Genomic DNA, 16,888 nt, shown 5'->3' on the forward strand with positions numbered 1-16,888 from the left:
ATCATTTGTTGAAAAAGTTCTCATTTTATGTTGGATTTTGTCATCTTTGTCAAAAATTAAAGAACTGTACCTGTATAGCTTTGTTTCACAGGGTCTCCATTAGGCTTCATGATATTGTTATCTGTTATGGTCCCAGTTTCATATTGCCTTTGTCATGTGATTCTGCACTGTAATTTGGGGCACATTATGATGCTTAAAATTATTTTGACTATCCTATAGCTTTTCTATATGGATTTTAACATTATTTTCTAAGTTATATCCTTTTAAACCTGTTTTGTCAATTTATTCACCATATGTATTTTGCAATCCTTACATCACTTTATAGCAATAGCTCCTTAATTTTATTTCTCAAAGGCAATTCCATTAATTGAATTTTCACTGATATGTTCACCAATTCACTTATTGATAGAGAATTGAGTTGTCCTCAGCAGTCAGTTATTACAATTAAAACTAATTTTAATATTTAGATATGGGTCTTTTCATGGACACATACTTCTATTTCTATGTGATGTACAATAAAAAGAGAAATATGAATCACTAGTTAGATATAGTACTATTTTATTTGAAACTGACCAATGTCCTTTTTAACATAGTTACACCATTAGGCATTCTTACCAGAGTTCTATGGAAAATTTCATTTCTCTGTATATGTGTTGTATATGGAACTATTAGTTTTTATTTTTCTATTTATATTACTCTATAGTCTTTGCAACAAACTATAGGCTTCATTAAGACAATTTCATATGTGTAAATAAGTCACTGTGTTCATATTCATTCTTCTTTTGTTTAAATTTATCGTTCCTTTTCATAAGCCATTGCTTTTCTAAGAGTTCATATTTTTATTACTCAAATTTAATTTGCATATCTCTAATAACCAATGAAATTAAGGATTCTTTCATGTGCTTCTTCACCAAATGTATACTTAAATTTCTTTTTTTTTTTTTTTTGGTTTTTCAAGACAGGTTTTCTTTGTGTAGTTTTGGTGCCTGTCCTGGATCTTGCTCTGTAGACCAGGTTGGTTTTGAACTCACAGATACCCTCCTGGCTTGGCCTCCTAGTGCTGGGATGAAAGGCATGTGCCATCACCACCCAACTTAAATTTCTAAATATTAATTAATTTGTTTATTTATTCATGTTTATATAGATATGAAGTCTTCATGTATTTGAGTTTTTAGTAGTTGTTCAGAGTTATTAGCCATGGGCTTCTTTATAACATGAAATTGTCATAATCAAAGAGAGAAATTTAGTGTAAAAATACCCATGTAACAAGTAATTATTCAGGCAAAACTGAAAGAAAATTCATGGGTGACAAAAATTAGCGATGTTTAAATAAGTTAAAACAAATTGTAGGTAAATAATTCAACTTGTTTGTAAATGCAATGGGAATGGAATGAAACAACAGATATTTAATATTGAAAGAGGCCACTTAAAATTTTATTTAGTCTTTCAAAATCATATTATATTGCATTATATTATATATTGTATTTTTATCATATTCTACCACACATTATCCTCTCTTATTTCCTTCTCCCTCAAAACCAAACCCAATAGATTTTAAATCCAAATATAAAATAGCAGCTTCATACTTTGGGAATTGGTTCATAGGTGTAGTCAAGGGTGGAATGGCCTAGAGTGGTGTAGATGCAGTACTCATGAATGAAGTTCTTAAGAAAATAAAATTAAATAAAAGGAATTTTGATGCAAGCCGACTTCAATTTGGAGGAACTTATTTACAAACAAAGAAATCACCTAGTCCTGCCTACAGATGGTAATTTTTCATTCTGTTTAGAATGCTGCCTGCTGACTTTACGAAGTTCCGTGAGTGAAGAGCTGCAATAGACTATCTTCATCTACTGGGGCCTTTGGGGCTTAAACATCCAAAGCTCCTCATTAGTACAGTTCTTTGGTCTCAGGAGATTACAGGGAAGCACAGAGTTTTAGATAGCAATACTGAGTGATTTATCTTTTTAGCTAATTCCCTTACTTGGAAAGTTCTCAGAGATGCCATTTCCTCCCTCTCTTCCTTCTTTCTTAGTCACTGCCATACCATGTACCTTGCACACATCAACATGTATCTTTTCCCTCATTTGATTTTATCATTCATTTTGACATATTTAAGGATGATCCTATCTTAAGAATTGTATCAGGAACACTTAACACACACTTATATTTACATACACATTTTATTGTCTGAGTATTTATATTCACTACTTTATTGACCTAAATCACAAAATAATGAATGTACAGTAAAAGTAAAAAATTTCAGGTTTAATACTATAAATGACACAAAGAGCATAGATTCTGTTTAAGTGTGTTATCTTGAACAGTTACTGATATAACAGTTACTGATATATCCTGCGTAATCAAATGCAAAATTACATATCTGTTCCTAGTAGTTTTATTAAAGTCATTTTATAGGAAATAAGCATTATATACTTAACTATGTACAATTTTTTTTTACTGTTTTCACATTTTTATAGTTAGGTCTCAGTAAAGAATAGACTTCAATATATGCAAAACATTCATTTCCCTTTACACATATAGGTGATCTTCAAATAGCTGATCCCTGAGATTCCCAGACATAGTGCTCAACTGATGTCTTCATTGCTTTTTTTTTTATTTTTATTTTGCAATACAATTAAGTTCTACATATCAGCCACAGATTCCCTTGTTCTCCCCCCTCCAGCCCTCCTCACCTTCCCCCTAGCCCGCCCCCCATTCCAGTCTCCTCCAGGGCAAAGCCTTCCCCACAGACTGAGATCAACCTGGTGGACTCAGTCCAGGTAGGTCCAGTCCCCTCCTCCCAGGCCGAGCCAAGGGACCCTGCATAGGCCCCAGGTTTCAAACAGCCAACTCATGCAATGAGCACAGGACCCGGTGCCACTGCCTGGATGCCTCCCAAACAGATCAGGCCAATCAACTGTCTCACCCACTCAGAGGGCCTGATCCAGTTGGTGACCCCTCAGCCATTGGTTCATATTTCATGTGTTTCCGTTTGTTTGGCTATTTGTCTCTGTGCTTTATCCGACCTTGGTCTCAACAATTCTCTCTCATATAAACCCTCCTCATTCTTGCTAATTGGATTCCCAGAGATCCACCTGGGGCCTAGTCATGGATCTCTGCATCCAGATCCCTCAGTAGTTGGATGAGGTTTCTAGCACGACAATTAGGGTGTTTGGCCATCCCATCACCAGAGTAGGTCAGTTTGGACTGTCTCTCGACCATTGCCAGCAGTCTGTTGTGGGGGTATCTTTGTGGATTTCTATGGGCCTCTCTAGCACTTTGTTTCTTCCTATTCTCATGTGGTCTTCATTTACCATGGTCTCCTATTCCTTGTTCTCCCTCTCTGTTGTTGATCCAGCTGGGATCTCCCGCTCCCCCAAGCTCTCTTTCCCTCGACCCTCGCCCTTCACTACCCCCACTCATGTCCAGGCTGTTCATGTAGATCTCATTCCATTTTTCTGTCATTGGGCGATCCCTGTGTCTTTCTTGGGGTCCTGTTTTCCAGGTAGCCTGCCTGGTGTTGTGAGTAGCAGTCCAGTCATCCTTGTTCCACATCTAGTATCCTGTTATGAGTGAGTACATACCATGTTTGTCTTTCTGAGTCTGGGATACCTCACTCAGGATGATTTTTTCTAGATCCATCCATTTGTCTGCAAACCTCATGATGTCATTGCTTTTCTCTGCTGAGTAGTATTCCATTGTGTATATGTACCACATTTTGTTTATCCATTCTTCAGTTGAAGGGCATCTAGGTTGTTTCCATGTTCTAGCTATTACAAGCAATGCCGATATGAACATAGCTGAACAAGTGCTCTTGTGGTGGGGTTGAGCATTCCTTGGGTATATGCCCAAGAGTGGTATAGCTCGATCTTGGGGGAGATGGATTCCCAATTTTCTAAGAAATCGCCATATTGATTTCCAAAGTGGTTGTACAAGCTTGCATTCCCACCAGCAGTGGAGGAGAGTTCCCCTAGCTCCACATCCTCTCCAGCATAAGGTGTCTTCAGTGTTTTTGATCTTAGCCATTCTGACAGGCGTAAGGTGGTATCTCAGAGTTGTTTTGATTTGCATTTCCCTGATGATTAGGGATGTTGAGCAATTCCTTAAATGTCTTTCAGCCATTTGAGTTTCCTCTGTTGAGAATTCTCTGTTTAGTTCTATAGCCCATTTCTTAATTGGACTATTGGGCATTTTGATGTCTAATTTCTTGAGTTCCTTATATATTCTGGATATCAGTCCTCTGTCAGATGTGGGATTGGTGAATATCTTTTCCCATTCTGTAGGCTGTCGTTTTGCTTTGTTGACCATATCCTTTGCCCTACAAAAGCTTCTCAGTTTCAAGAGGTCCCATTGATTGATTGTTTCTCTCAGTGTCTGTGCTACTGGTGTTCTATTTAGAAAGTGGTCTCCTATGCCAATGTGTTCAAGACTACTTCCTACTTTCTCTTCTAGCAGGTTCAGAGTAGCTGGATTTATGTTGAGGTCCTTGATCCACTTGGACTTAAGTTTTGTGTACGGTGATAGATATGGATCTATTTGCAGCCTTCTACATGTTGATATCCAGTTTTGCCAGCACCATTTGTTGAAGATGCTTTCTTTTTTCCATTGTGCACTTTTGGCTTCTTTGTCAAAAATTATTTGTTCATAGGTGTGTGGATTAATGTCAGGGTCTTCAATTCGATTCCATTGGTCCACATGTCGGTTTTTATGCCAGTACCAAGCTGTTTTTATTACTGTAGCTCTATAGTACAGCTTGAAGTCAGGGATCGTGATGCCTCCAGAGGTTGTTTTATTGTACAGGATTCTTTTGGCTATCCTGGGTTTTTTGTTTTTCCATATGAAGTTGAGTATTATTCTTTCCAGGTCTGTGAAGAATTGTGTTGGTATTTTGATGGGGATTGCATTGAATCTGTAGATTGCTTTTGGTAAGATTGCCCTTTTTACTATGTTAGTTCTGCCTATCCATGAGCATGGGAGATCTTTCCATTTTCTGACATCTTCTTCAATTTCTTTTTTCAGGGACTTAAAGTTCTTGTCATATAGGTCCTTCACTTGCTTGGTTAGTGTTACCCCAAGGTATTTTATGTCATTTGTGGCTATAGTAAAGGGTGATGTATCTCTGATTTCCTTCTCTGCTTTTTTGTCCATTGTATATAGGAGGGCTACTGATTTTTTTGAGTTGATCTTGTATCCTGCTATGTTGCTGAAGGTGTTTATAAGTTGTATCAGTTCCTTGGTGGAATCTTTTGGGGTTGCTCAAGTATACTATCAAGTATACTATCATGTCATCTGCAAATAGGGAAAGCTTGACTTCTTCCTTTCCAATTTGTATCCCCTTAATCTCCTTATGTTGTCTTATTGCTCTGGCTAGAACTTGAATAAGTATGGGGAGAGCGGACAGCCTTGCCTCGTTCCTGATTTTAGTGGAATTGCTTTGAGTTTCTCTCCATTTAATTTGATGTTGGCTGTTGGCTTGCTGTAAATTGCCTTTATTATGTTTAGGTATGTTCCCTGTATTCCTGATCTCTCCAAGACCTTTATCATGAAGGGGTGTTGGATTTTGTCAAATGCCTTTTCAGCATCTAGTGAGATGATCATGTGGTTTTTTTCTTTGAGTTTGTTTATATGGTGTATCACATTGACAGACTTTCGTATGTTGAACCATCCTTGCATCCCTGGAATGAATCCTACTTGATCATGGTGGATAATTGTTTTGATGTGTTCTTGGAGTCTGTTTGCCAGTATTTTATTGAGTATTTTTGCATCAATGTTCATGAGGGAGATCGGTCTGTAGTTCTCTTTCTTTGTTGTATCCTTGTTTGGTTTGGGAATCAGGGTAATTGTAGCCTCATAGAAGGAGTTTGGTAATGTTCCTTCTGTTTCTATTGTATGGAACAATTTAGAGAGTATTGGTGTTAACTCTTCTTTGAAGTTCTGGTAGAATTCTGCACTGAAACCATCTGGTCCTGGGCTTTTTTTGGTTGGGAGACTTTTAATGACTGTTTCTATTTCATTAGGGGTTATTGGACTATTTAAATAGTTTATCTGGTCTTGATTTAATTTAGGTATGTGGTACCTATCCAGAAAATTATCCATTTCTTTTAGGTTTTCCAGTTTTGTGGAATAGAGGTTTTTGAAGTATGACCTGATGATTCTCTGGATTTCCTCAATGTCTGTTGTTATGTCCCCCTTTTCATTTCTGATTTTGTTGATTTGGATGCTCTCTCTCTGTCTTTTGGTTAGTTTGGATAAGGGCTTGTCTATCTTGTTGATTTTCTCAAAGAACCAACTCTTTGTTTCATTAATTTTTTGTATTGTTCTCTTTGTTTCTATTTTATTGATTTCAGCTCTCACTTTGATAATTTCCTGGCATCTATTTTTCCTGGGAGACTTTGCTTCTTCCTGTTCTAGAACTTTCAGGTGTGCTGTTAAGTCACTAGTGTGAGATTTCTCCAGCTTATTTATGTGGGCGTTTAGTGCTATGAATTTCCCTCTTAGTACTGCTTTCATAGTGTCCCATAAGTTTGGATATGTGGTGTCTTCATTTTCGTTGATCTCTAGGAAGTCTTTAATTTCTTTCTTATTTCTTCCTTAACCCATTGGTGATTCAGTTGGATATTGTTCAGTTTCCATGAGATTGTAGGTTTTCTGTAGTTTTTGTTATTGTTGAAATCCAACTTTAGACCATGGTGGTCTGATAGAACACAGGAGGTTATTCCAATTGTTTTGTATCTGTTTAGATTTGTTTTGTGACCAAGTATGTGGTCGATTTTAGAGAAGGTTCCATGGGGTGCTGAGAAGAAGGTATATTCTTTTTTGTTAGGATGGAATATTCTGTAGATGTCGATTAAGTCCATTTGAGTCATGACATCAGTTAAGTCCTTTATTTCTCTGTTAAGTTTCGATTTGGGGGATCTGTCCAGTGGTGAAAGTGGGGTGTTGAGGTCTCCCACTATTAATGTGTGGGGTTTTATATGTGATTTAAGCTTTAATAATGTTTCTTTTACATATGTGGGTGCCCTTGTGTTTGGGGCATAAATGTTCAGAATTGAGACTTCATCTTGGTGGATCTTTCCTGTGATAAGTATGTAATGCCCTTCTTGATCTCTTTTGATTGATTTTAGTTTGAAGTCTATTTTGCTGGATATCAGGATGGCTACACCCACTTGTTTCTTAAGACCGTTTGATTAGAAAGTCTTTTCCCAGCCTTTTATTTTTAGGTAGTGTCTATCTTTGAATTTGAAATGTGTTTCTTGTATGCAGCAGAAAGATGGGTCCTGCTTTCGTATCCATTCTGTAAGCCTATGTCTTTTTATAGGTGAATTAAGTCCATTGATATTGAGGGATATTAATGTCCAGTGATTATTCATTCCTGTTATTTTTTGGTGGTGATGTGTGTGTACTTTTCTTCGTTGGGGTTTACTGCTGTGGCTTTATCTATTGCCTGTGTTTTCGAGGGTGTATCTGACTTCCTTAGGTTGGAATTTTCCTTCTAGTGCTTTCTGTAGGGCTGGGTTTGTGGATAAATATTGTTTAAATCTGGCTTTGTCATGGAATGTCTTGTTCACTCCATCTATGATGATTGAAAGTTTTGCTGGGTATATTAGTCTAGGCTGACATCCATGGTCTCTTAGTGTCTACATTACATCTGTCCACGACCTTCTGGCTTTCAAAGTCTCCATTGAGAAATCGGGTGTTATTCTGATAGGTTTGCCTTTATATGCCACTTGGCCTTTTTCCTTTGCTGCTCTTAATATTCTTTCTTTATTCTGTACGTTTAATTGTTTAATTATTATGTGGCGAGGGAACTTTTTTGGGGGGTCTAGTCTGTTTGGTGTTCTATAGGCTTCCTGTATCTTCATAGGCATTTCCTTCTTTAAGTTGGGAAAGTTTTCTTCTATGATCTTGTTGAATATATTTTCTGTGCCCTTGAGTTGGTATTCTTCTCCTTCTTCTACCCCTATTATTCGTAGGTTTGGTCTTTTCATGGTGTCCCAAATTTCTTGGACATTTTGGTTCATGACTTTGTTGACTTTAGTGTTTTCTTTGACTGATGAATCTATTTCTTCTATTGTATCTTCAACGCTAGAGATTCTCTCTTCCATCTCTTGCATTCTGTTGATTATACTTGCATCTGAAGTTCCCAATCGTTTTCTCAGATTTTCTATTTCCAGCATTCCCTCTGTTTGTGTCTTCTTCATTTTTTCTGTTTCCCTTTTCAGGTCTTGGACTGTTTCCTTCATTTGTTTCATTGATTTTTCTTGATTTTCTTTCAGTATTTTATTGTTCTCTTCCAGGACTTTTTTGATTTCTTCTAATTTGTTTGCCCTTTCCTCTAGTTGTTTACAGCGTTCTTCACATTTTTTTGTCTTTTCCTCTACACGAGCCTCTAGCTTCTTCATGATGACATTCATAAGGCTATTTTCTTCTGCTTCTTCCAATTTCTGATGTTCAGGTCTAGGTGTTGGAGGAGGGCTAGGGCCTGGTGATGGTGTATTGCTATTCATTTTGTTGTATGTGTTTCTGCCTTGACGTCTGCCCATCTCCTTGTGGTTCGTTCTTGGCCTTATCCACACACTTGGTTCAGACAGAGCTGACAGATTCAGGAAGTCTCTCTCTCTTGTCCAGATGGGAGCTCTCTTGTCCAAATTGGAAGTCCGGGGCAGGATGGGAGCTCTGTGCTTCAGAAGGGAAGTCCGGGGCAAGATGGGAGCTGGGAGCTGGGGGCCGGCCTCTAAGTCTCAGGAAGAGGCTTGGGGCTCAGGCAGATGGGGGTGGGGGCAAGGCGTGGAGACTGCAGGGTCTGCCTGGGGTCTTGGAGAAGGGGATCCTTCCAGGTGGGGCTGTGCTGTGCTTCAGAAGGGAAGTCCGGGGCAAGATCAACTATGTACAATTTTACATATTTGACATTGTGTATTTATACGTGTCCATATAAGTATACATATTTAGGCAAAATGTGGCTATACACCAGAGAAATCTTGATCATAACAGCCAGTAGTATATCCATTAGAAAAATATTTTCCTTTTTATCTTGAATTTATAATACTTGTTTTGAGATTCTTTCATTCTATTATGCCAACAGTTCATTAATTTTTATAATTTATTTTTCCATTATTTTGGTTTTTTTTGAGAATTTCAAGCATGGGCATTGCATCTATGTTACCCTTTACCCTCCCTCCTACCTCCAACTCCTCTTTTTCCTCCAACCTTCCGAAATTCGTGATCTATTCTTTATTATAATTACATTTTTGCGCGCACACACACACACACACACACACACACACACACATATATATATAATCACATGTATGTATACACATGTATGTACAACCTACTAAGTCCATTCAGCATTGTTTATACACATATCTTCAAGGCTTGCCGTTTGAGATTAGACATCCTGTATGGGAGATTCTCATTCTCTCCATAATATATTTTCTTATTTTGTATTAGTTATTTGATAATTTCATTCAATGCATTTTCATCATATTCATGACCTCCCGCCAGCCCCACCAAGATCAATCCCTGCTCCCTACCTACTCAACTCTGTATCCAATCTTTTTAAAAATTCAAAAACAGCTTGTGCTGCCCATATATTCTTAGATATATGGTCTTCAGTAGAGGATGGTCAACCCTTCAGGGGCTATACCTTAGAGAAAAGTGATTCCTCCTCTTTCAGTAGTTACCAACTGCCAGGACCTGCTTTTAAAGAGATGAAGCTTTGGTTCTATGTCACCTCTCTATGTTGAAATTTTGTGTAGGCTGTGTCTGTACAGGTCTTGTTCAGACTGTCTCAACAGCTGTGAATTCACATGTGCAACTGCCCTTCTGTATACACAAAGACTACTGCTTCTTGTGGCCAGCCACAGCCTATTGTTCTTACAGTCTTAGTTTTCTGGGCCCTTGAAGATTATCCAGCTCTTGATTATATTTCTTCTGCTTTTGTTTCACAGATATAGGGAATACTGCTATCAGATACTTCTATGATAGATTGAGAAGCTCAAACTGCTTTTCTTACCACAACATATGGAAAGCTCCTGAAATTTGAATCAAGATAAACCTTTCATCCTCTCAATTGCTTTGTCCATACATTTTCGTTAGAGAGACATACAGAAATGATACACTCACTTCTACTTATTTTTCTTCTTTTCTTTTAAATTAGATTCTACATATGACAGAAACCATGGGATACTTGTTATTCTGAGTTTGGCTTATTTTGATTTATATGATGATGTCCAGCTACATGAATTTCCTGAAAATGACATAATTTAATTTTAACATGAGATAAAACTAATGTAATGAGATTAATTGTGTAACATTCCAAATCAGAGAAGCTGAACACCCCAGGGCTGAGGCTGTGAAGTGATACATACCAAAGGCTAAAGTAAAGAGTGACCAGAATGATCAGTAAACAGAGTCAAGGCTTGTGTTTATTGTGTACATTAATATCTGACAAATGAGCAAATAGTAGTCATAGACCAATGTTGCAGGGGATTTTTTTTAAGCAAAGCAAACAATTAACAAAAAGATCTGGGCAATTCAAGGGTACATCTACAAAACACTCTCACACCCAGGGCTCAGTCAACATTGTAAAAGAGGGGGATGAAAATTTGTAAGATTCAGAGGAAGAGGAAGTTTTCTGGGAAATTGTGGCACCTAGTAATGTCAGAAGCTACACCCATAAAATTTCATCAACATGACTGCCTAAACATGAGCTGTACAAGGATGACACCAATAGACATCTCAAAGTGGATTAACGAAAGAATGCAAAGCCTCAGCCCTACACAAAGAACTACAGGCAATTAAAGAATTCTGAGAGCAGGAAAAATAGTCTTCTCTAAGGATAGCCCCAATTGGTTATCCAATACCAAATCATCAGATCTGAAATATACATAAAGATAACATTATGCAGTCTGAGAAGATTGTATTTAAGAGTATACATTTGTATACATATACATACATAAATGTAACAACAATTAAGAGTCAATTAGTTTGAAAGGCAGTAAGGAAGTATAACAGAGAGAGTTTTCCAGGAGAAAATGGAAGAGAAATTATGTAATTATATTATGATCTCAAATAGATAATAGATAATAATAAATATCTTGGTAACTCTACTTAGTAGACATAATATATTTTCATCTTTATACTCAAATATTAGTGCATCTGTCAATTCTCATCAAAAAATTTCTTTTTGTGGTAGATGGCAGTTAAAATAGAAACTCACAACTGGTCAATATTCAGAAAATAAGAAACTGAGGGATGCTCAGCCCTAAATGGAACATCTATATCACATCCCTTCACCTTGAGGCTCAGGGAAACATCAAGAAAGAGACAGGGAGAGATTGTAAAAGCCAAATAAGATAGTTTTGTACAGCCAAACATTTTCCAGACATGCCAACACCACTACATACATGAACTCACAGTGATTTTTACTACATGCATAAGCTCTACAGAATATCAAGCCAAAGAAAGTCCTAGCATGGGTGGGGAAAAGATTAAGTAATACCTTTAGCTATGGTATCATTAACATATGGTAGTAGCTAGGGGAAGAATTTCCCTTATATTTGGAGATGAGGTTCCTAATAGACTTTCATTGTACCAGTAGATGGTCCTACACACATTTACACTGACACTACTATTTGGACTTTGTGTTTAAAAAAAATAACTCATGTAAATTAAAATAAGATGTGTTTGGAGAGAAAGGGAAGAAATTGGAGGGGAGGATATGGGAGTAGATTTGTGCAAACACATTATAGGCATGTATCAAATTTTCAAATAATTAAAAATTGTTTTAAAATCTAGGTGAGGCATCCTGTGAAAATGATTATCTGATCTTTTGTTTTCTAATCATTTGATCTTGGGTTTTTATTCACTTCTTGAATACGTTATTCCTTTCTTTGGAATAGCTTAAATTAACCTGATGTCAATAGAAAATTATGGAAAGATATTCAGAGATAACAATCAAATCCCACAGCCAGAATGGTGATTAGTATATTCCTAGCATACTGACCAAGTATCTAAGTAGGAACAGACCCACAAAATGGGTGTGTAGTTTTAGATGATCTGTCATTCCTCAGGAAGGAATACTGAAATATCTGCTTTCTGAGTTCCACAATACTTCCTAAACCTAATGTAAAAGAATGGTGATAAGGGAAAAAAACAAACAAGTTGTACAAATTCCTATTGCATGGAAGCAGCAGAATTACCTAGGGATTTATTAAGAATGACAGTTATTGGAACCTAACCACTAACCCTAATGAAAATCAGCTACAGAAATGAGCATCTAAAATCCTGTAGTTACTGTGATCTACAAAGTCCTCCCATACATTTTAAAGTTTAAGAATTTCTGCATCAGAAAAATCTTCTATACTTTAAACACAAATAAGATAGAAAATGTTTTATTTTCTTTGCATCCATGCTTGTTCTCCTATATCTTCTCTGCATTTACCATTTCAGCCCAATTTTTAATGAGTATTAACCTAATTATACACTGTGCAAATTCTAAGAATGAATTAAAATTGTGTGGTTTTTATTTATTCAGAATAATTTTCTACTTTCTAATACATGAATGGCCAAGTAAATTCATGAAATACATCTTATTTGGGAGGAAGTACTTTTCCAAAGCTCTTATGTGGTATATAACTAGAATGCTAAAGGAATAACTTCAAGAGGAAAAGTGTAGGCTATAGGGTCATAAAGCACATTTGAAAATAGAAACTTTACAGAAGACACAGTCACAGGTAAAATTATAGCTACATCACATTTCTTAGGAGAAATGGTTCCACAGAACTTGATTTCTCTCTTTCTGGAAGACACAGACTTGTCTATAAAAAATATAAATCATCTAGAGTAGGCTTAGTCTCATAAGATTCAAATTAAATTCAGTCCCCAAACTTGTATTTTTATTGCAGTGTATGTTTGTGATGGGGTGTATAGGCACCTGTGTATAGGTTAAAGGGCAACTTACATAAGTCAGTTCTATCACTCTACCAGTAGGATGAGATTTGGTTGCATCACATTTATTACCATTTTATTTATTTATTTATATTTATTTGTTTATTTATTTATTTATTTATTATGTATGCATATAGACACCAACATTCCATGGCTTCTATATGGAACTCAGAGATCAAAATATGGGAGTTAGTTCTTGCCTTCCACCATGTGGAACCCAGTGGGTAAAATAAGATCATCAGGTATAACAGTAAACACCTTTACCAACTGCACCATCTCACTGGCATGGAACCTGATCAAATTTTTCAGGACTAACAATAAAGGTATTCAGTCTAGTTGATACATAGTGAAGTTATTTAATAGGCCCAAAGAAGGATACTCTTCTACCTTGACCAGAGACTGCCTTTGGATTTGGATACTATTCCCTGCATCTGGAATAAAAAGAGTTTTATAAAGGGCCAACAGAAGCCCCAATTTCTTCAAACATATTTTCCTTCATGAAAATACTTATAATGGAAAAGAACTCTATTCATTATTGTATGGCATTAATATTAGGACCTTTGTGCTGTCAGGTCTAAAGATACCATCACTGGTGAGTTATAACTTTCTCAAAATCATTCCAAACAACTAATATTATACAAATATGCCAATTCCATATATAATGATATTGAATCTATGTGTGATGTTTACCTCATAGGCACATGAACTATGACTAACAGGTCACAGTCACAGTTTAACAGGAAATGAGTGTCTATCTTCTTTTTTTAGCTAGGACTAACACTTAGATGGAACCTTCATGGACCCAGCTATACACTTGGGTAGAAACTGTTGTTTACCTTTAAATTATACGCCAATATTGCTTAAGTATTTTCATAACTAGTTCCTCTCATATATCTCCAAGGGTGAGACTACACTACAACAAAATTTCATAAACAACAATTTCTGGTTCAGATTCTGCTTCTGGGGCAGCCAGAAATATAAACTATGTATAAAAACCTGGGATCACGTCATCGAGGCACAGAAAATAACATGATTGTGAAGTTTTGACACAATTAAAACATGGTGCTTATGTTGTAGTATTAGAAGCATATACTATGAAAAGAGTGGGTATTCTGATGCACTAGAAATCGTGTCAGTTTACTTACTCTAAAAATTGATGTCCAAATAAATAAAATATCATAGAAAAGAAGCTATCCTATTGGAGAATTTCCTTAAGGCTTCCTTCACTTCCCTGTTCCTCAGGCTGTGGATAAAAGGGTTCAGCATTTGAGGGACAACAGAGTACATTACAGAAGCTACTGCGGTCTTCCTAGATGAGTCCATAATAACAGATGTAATATAGACCCCAAAACCTGTCCCGTAGAACAAGGATACTACCAACAGGTGAGAACCACAGGTGGAAAAGGCTTTGTACTTTCCTTCTGAGGATGACATTCTCAAAACAGAGGACACAATGTGAACATAAGAAAAAATGATTCCAGAGAGAGGAACACCAACAAATATGCAGGATGAAAGATAGATCAGGATGTTATCAATGAGAGTATCAGAACAGGCCAATTTGAGGATCTGGGGAAGTTCACAGAAGAAGCTTGGTATTTCCAGGTATGTGCAGAATGACAATCGTAACACCATCAGGCTGTGCATCAAAGAATCTACAACACTAATGAGCAGGGCCAATAGAATCAGCAGGACACAAAACCAGGGTTCCATGATGACTGTGTACCTCAGGGGGTGACAAATAGCCATATAACGGTCATAAGCCATTACTGCAAGAAGACAGTTTTCCATGCCACCAAAAATTAAAACAAAGCTCATTTGAGTGAGGCAGCCTCTGTATGTGATGTCCTGACTATTTTCTTTAAGGTTCACCAGCATCTTTGGGATTGTGCTTGTGCTTAAACAGATGTCATTTAAGGACAGGTTGGAGAGAAATAAGTACATAGGGGTGTGCAGATGGGAGTCTGACCCAGCAATCAAGATGATGAGCAGGTTTCCCAGGATGGTGACCAGGTACATGGAAAAGAACAAGCTGACAAGGACAGGCTGCAGTTCTGGGTCATCTGTCAATCCCAGAAGAAGGAATCCTGGAAAAGCTGTTTGGTTTCTCTTTTCCATGTTGTTAACGAATCTGATAGAGATCGTGATGGGGGAAAAGTTTGGATCAGAAGCAGCAATCACACTTAAAATGTTCCTACAATACTACCCCTGAAGTTTGGAGTTATGGTTCAATGGTTAAAGCACTTTCTGCAAGCATTCATCCCAGAGTTCAGGCTCCCAGAAACCCACATAAACACCAGGCTGCTAGCAGTCTGCCTGTAATCCAGCTTCAGAAGTCTCTGAGTGTGTGAGTCCTTGGGAAATGAAAATCAACTTTATGTACAAGGTCCTGGTCATGAAGAATGACCAGCTCATCAGACTTTTTAAGAGAGATCATCACAGACTGCCTCCTAGAAGCATTCATGTCCCTGGGAGATTTAAAATTCAAAGCTCTTCATTAGACTGGCACTTTTTTTTTCATTTTGACCCCATGAGTGCACATCCTCAGAGACTGTATGAGAGTGGAGTTCATGTTACACACTTTATGATTCCAAGATGCTGCCTTCCAGTATTCAAATGCCTCATTTTCACTTCCTTCCATGCCACATGTTTTTAGCATATACAATATTATTTTTTCTATTAATTTCCAAACTTACATTTTTTCTATATGTTTGCCTCATATATCAGCCTGACATAATTGTGCATTATGAAGTATATCTAACATGTATGACTCTAACATATATATATATATATATATATATATATATATATATATATATATATATGCTATTATAAAAATATAATCTGGTTATCCTTTGCTTTACATCTAGTAACCACTTATGAGTGAGTACATACCATGTTTGTCCTTCTGAGTCTGGGTTGTATCACTCAAGATGATATTTTCTAGTTCCATCCACTTGCCTGCAAATTTCATGATGTTATTATTTTCACTGCTGAGTAGTACTCCGTTGTGTATACGTACCATATTTTCTGAATCCATTCTTTGGTTGAGGGGCATCTAGGTTGTTTCCAGGTTCTGCTTATTACAAATAATGCTGCTATGAACATAGTTGAACATGTGTCCTTGTGGTATGATTGAGCATTCTTTGGGTATATGCCCAAGAGGGGTATAGCTGGGTCCTGAGAAAGATTGATTCCCAGTTTTCTGAGAAACCCCCATATTGATTTCCAAAGTATCTGTAAAAGTTTACACTCTCACCAACAGTGGAGGAGTGTTTCCCTTGTTCCACATCCTCTCCAACATAAGCTGGTATCAGTGATTTGATCTTAGCCATTGTGACAGGTGTAAGATGGTTTCTCAGAGTTGTTTTGATTTGCATTTACATGATGACTATGGATGTTGAACAATTTATTAGATGTCTTTAAGCCATTTGAGATTCTTCTGTTGAGAATTCTCTGTTTAGCTCTGTAGCCCATTTTTTAATTGGGTTGTTTGGTATTTTGATGTCTAATTTCTTGAATTCCTTATATATTTTGGAGATCAGCCCTCTGTCAGATGTAGGGTTGGTGAAGATCTTTTCTCATTCTGTAGGCTGTTGTTTTGTCTTATTTACAGTGTCCTTTGCTTTACAGAAGGTTCTCAGTTTCAGGGGGTCCAATTTATTGATTGTTCCTCACATTATCTGTGCTTATGTCTATGTGTTATATTTAGGAAGTAGTCTCCTGTGCCAACCAGACTAAAATCCACAGCTCCAGAGAAGGTGGCTAACAAGGCGAACTCTAAGAAGGATGCATGGATCTCCATAGGAAGGGGAAATAGATGAGATTTCCATGAGTAAACTGGGGATGAGGGGAGGCAATGGAAGGTAGGATGTGAGGGATGAGAACACAAGGGAACAGAATGGTCAAGCTAGAACATGGATGGAGTAGGAGAGCA

General features: G+C 37.0%; 1 protein-coding gene across 1 annotated transcript; it reads right to left on the reverse strand.

Moving 5' to 3' along the window:
- Positions 1 to 14,130: 14,130 nt before the first annotated feature.
- On the reverse strand, positions 14,131 to 15,084 carry LOC131914091 (olfactory receptor 7G2-like). Its single transcript, XM_059266685.1, has one exon. It carries the CDS (start codon positions 15,067 to 15,069, stop codon positions 14,131 to 14,133), a length of 939 nt encoding a protein of 312 aa, XP_059122668.1. The 5' UTR covers positions 15,070 to 15,084.
- Positions 15,085 to 16,888: the final 1,804 nt, after the last annotated feature.

Source organism: Peromyscus eremicus, chromosome 7 (assembly GCF_949786415.1).
Source record: "Peromyscus eremicus chromosome 7, PerEre_H2_v1, whole genome shotgun sequence".
Taxonomy (NCBI): domain Eukaryota; kingdom Metazoa; phylum Chordata; class Mammalia; order Rodentia; family Cricetidae; genus Peromyscus; species Peromyscus eremicus.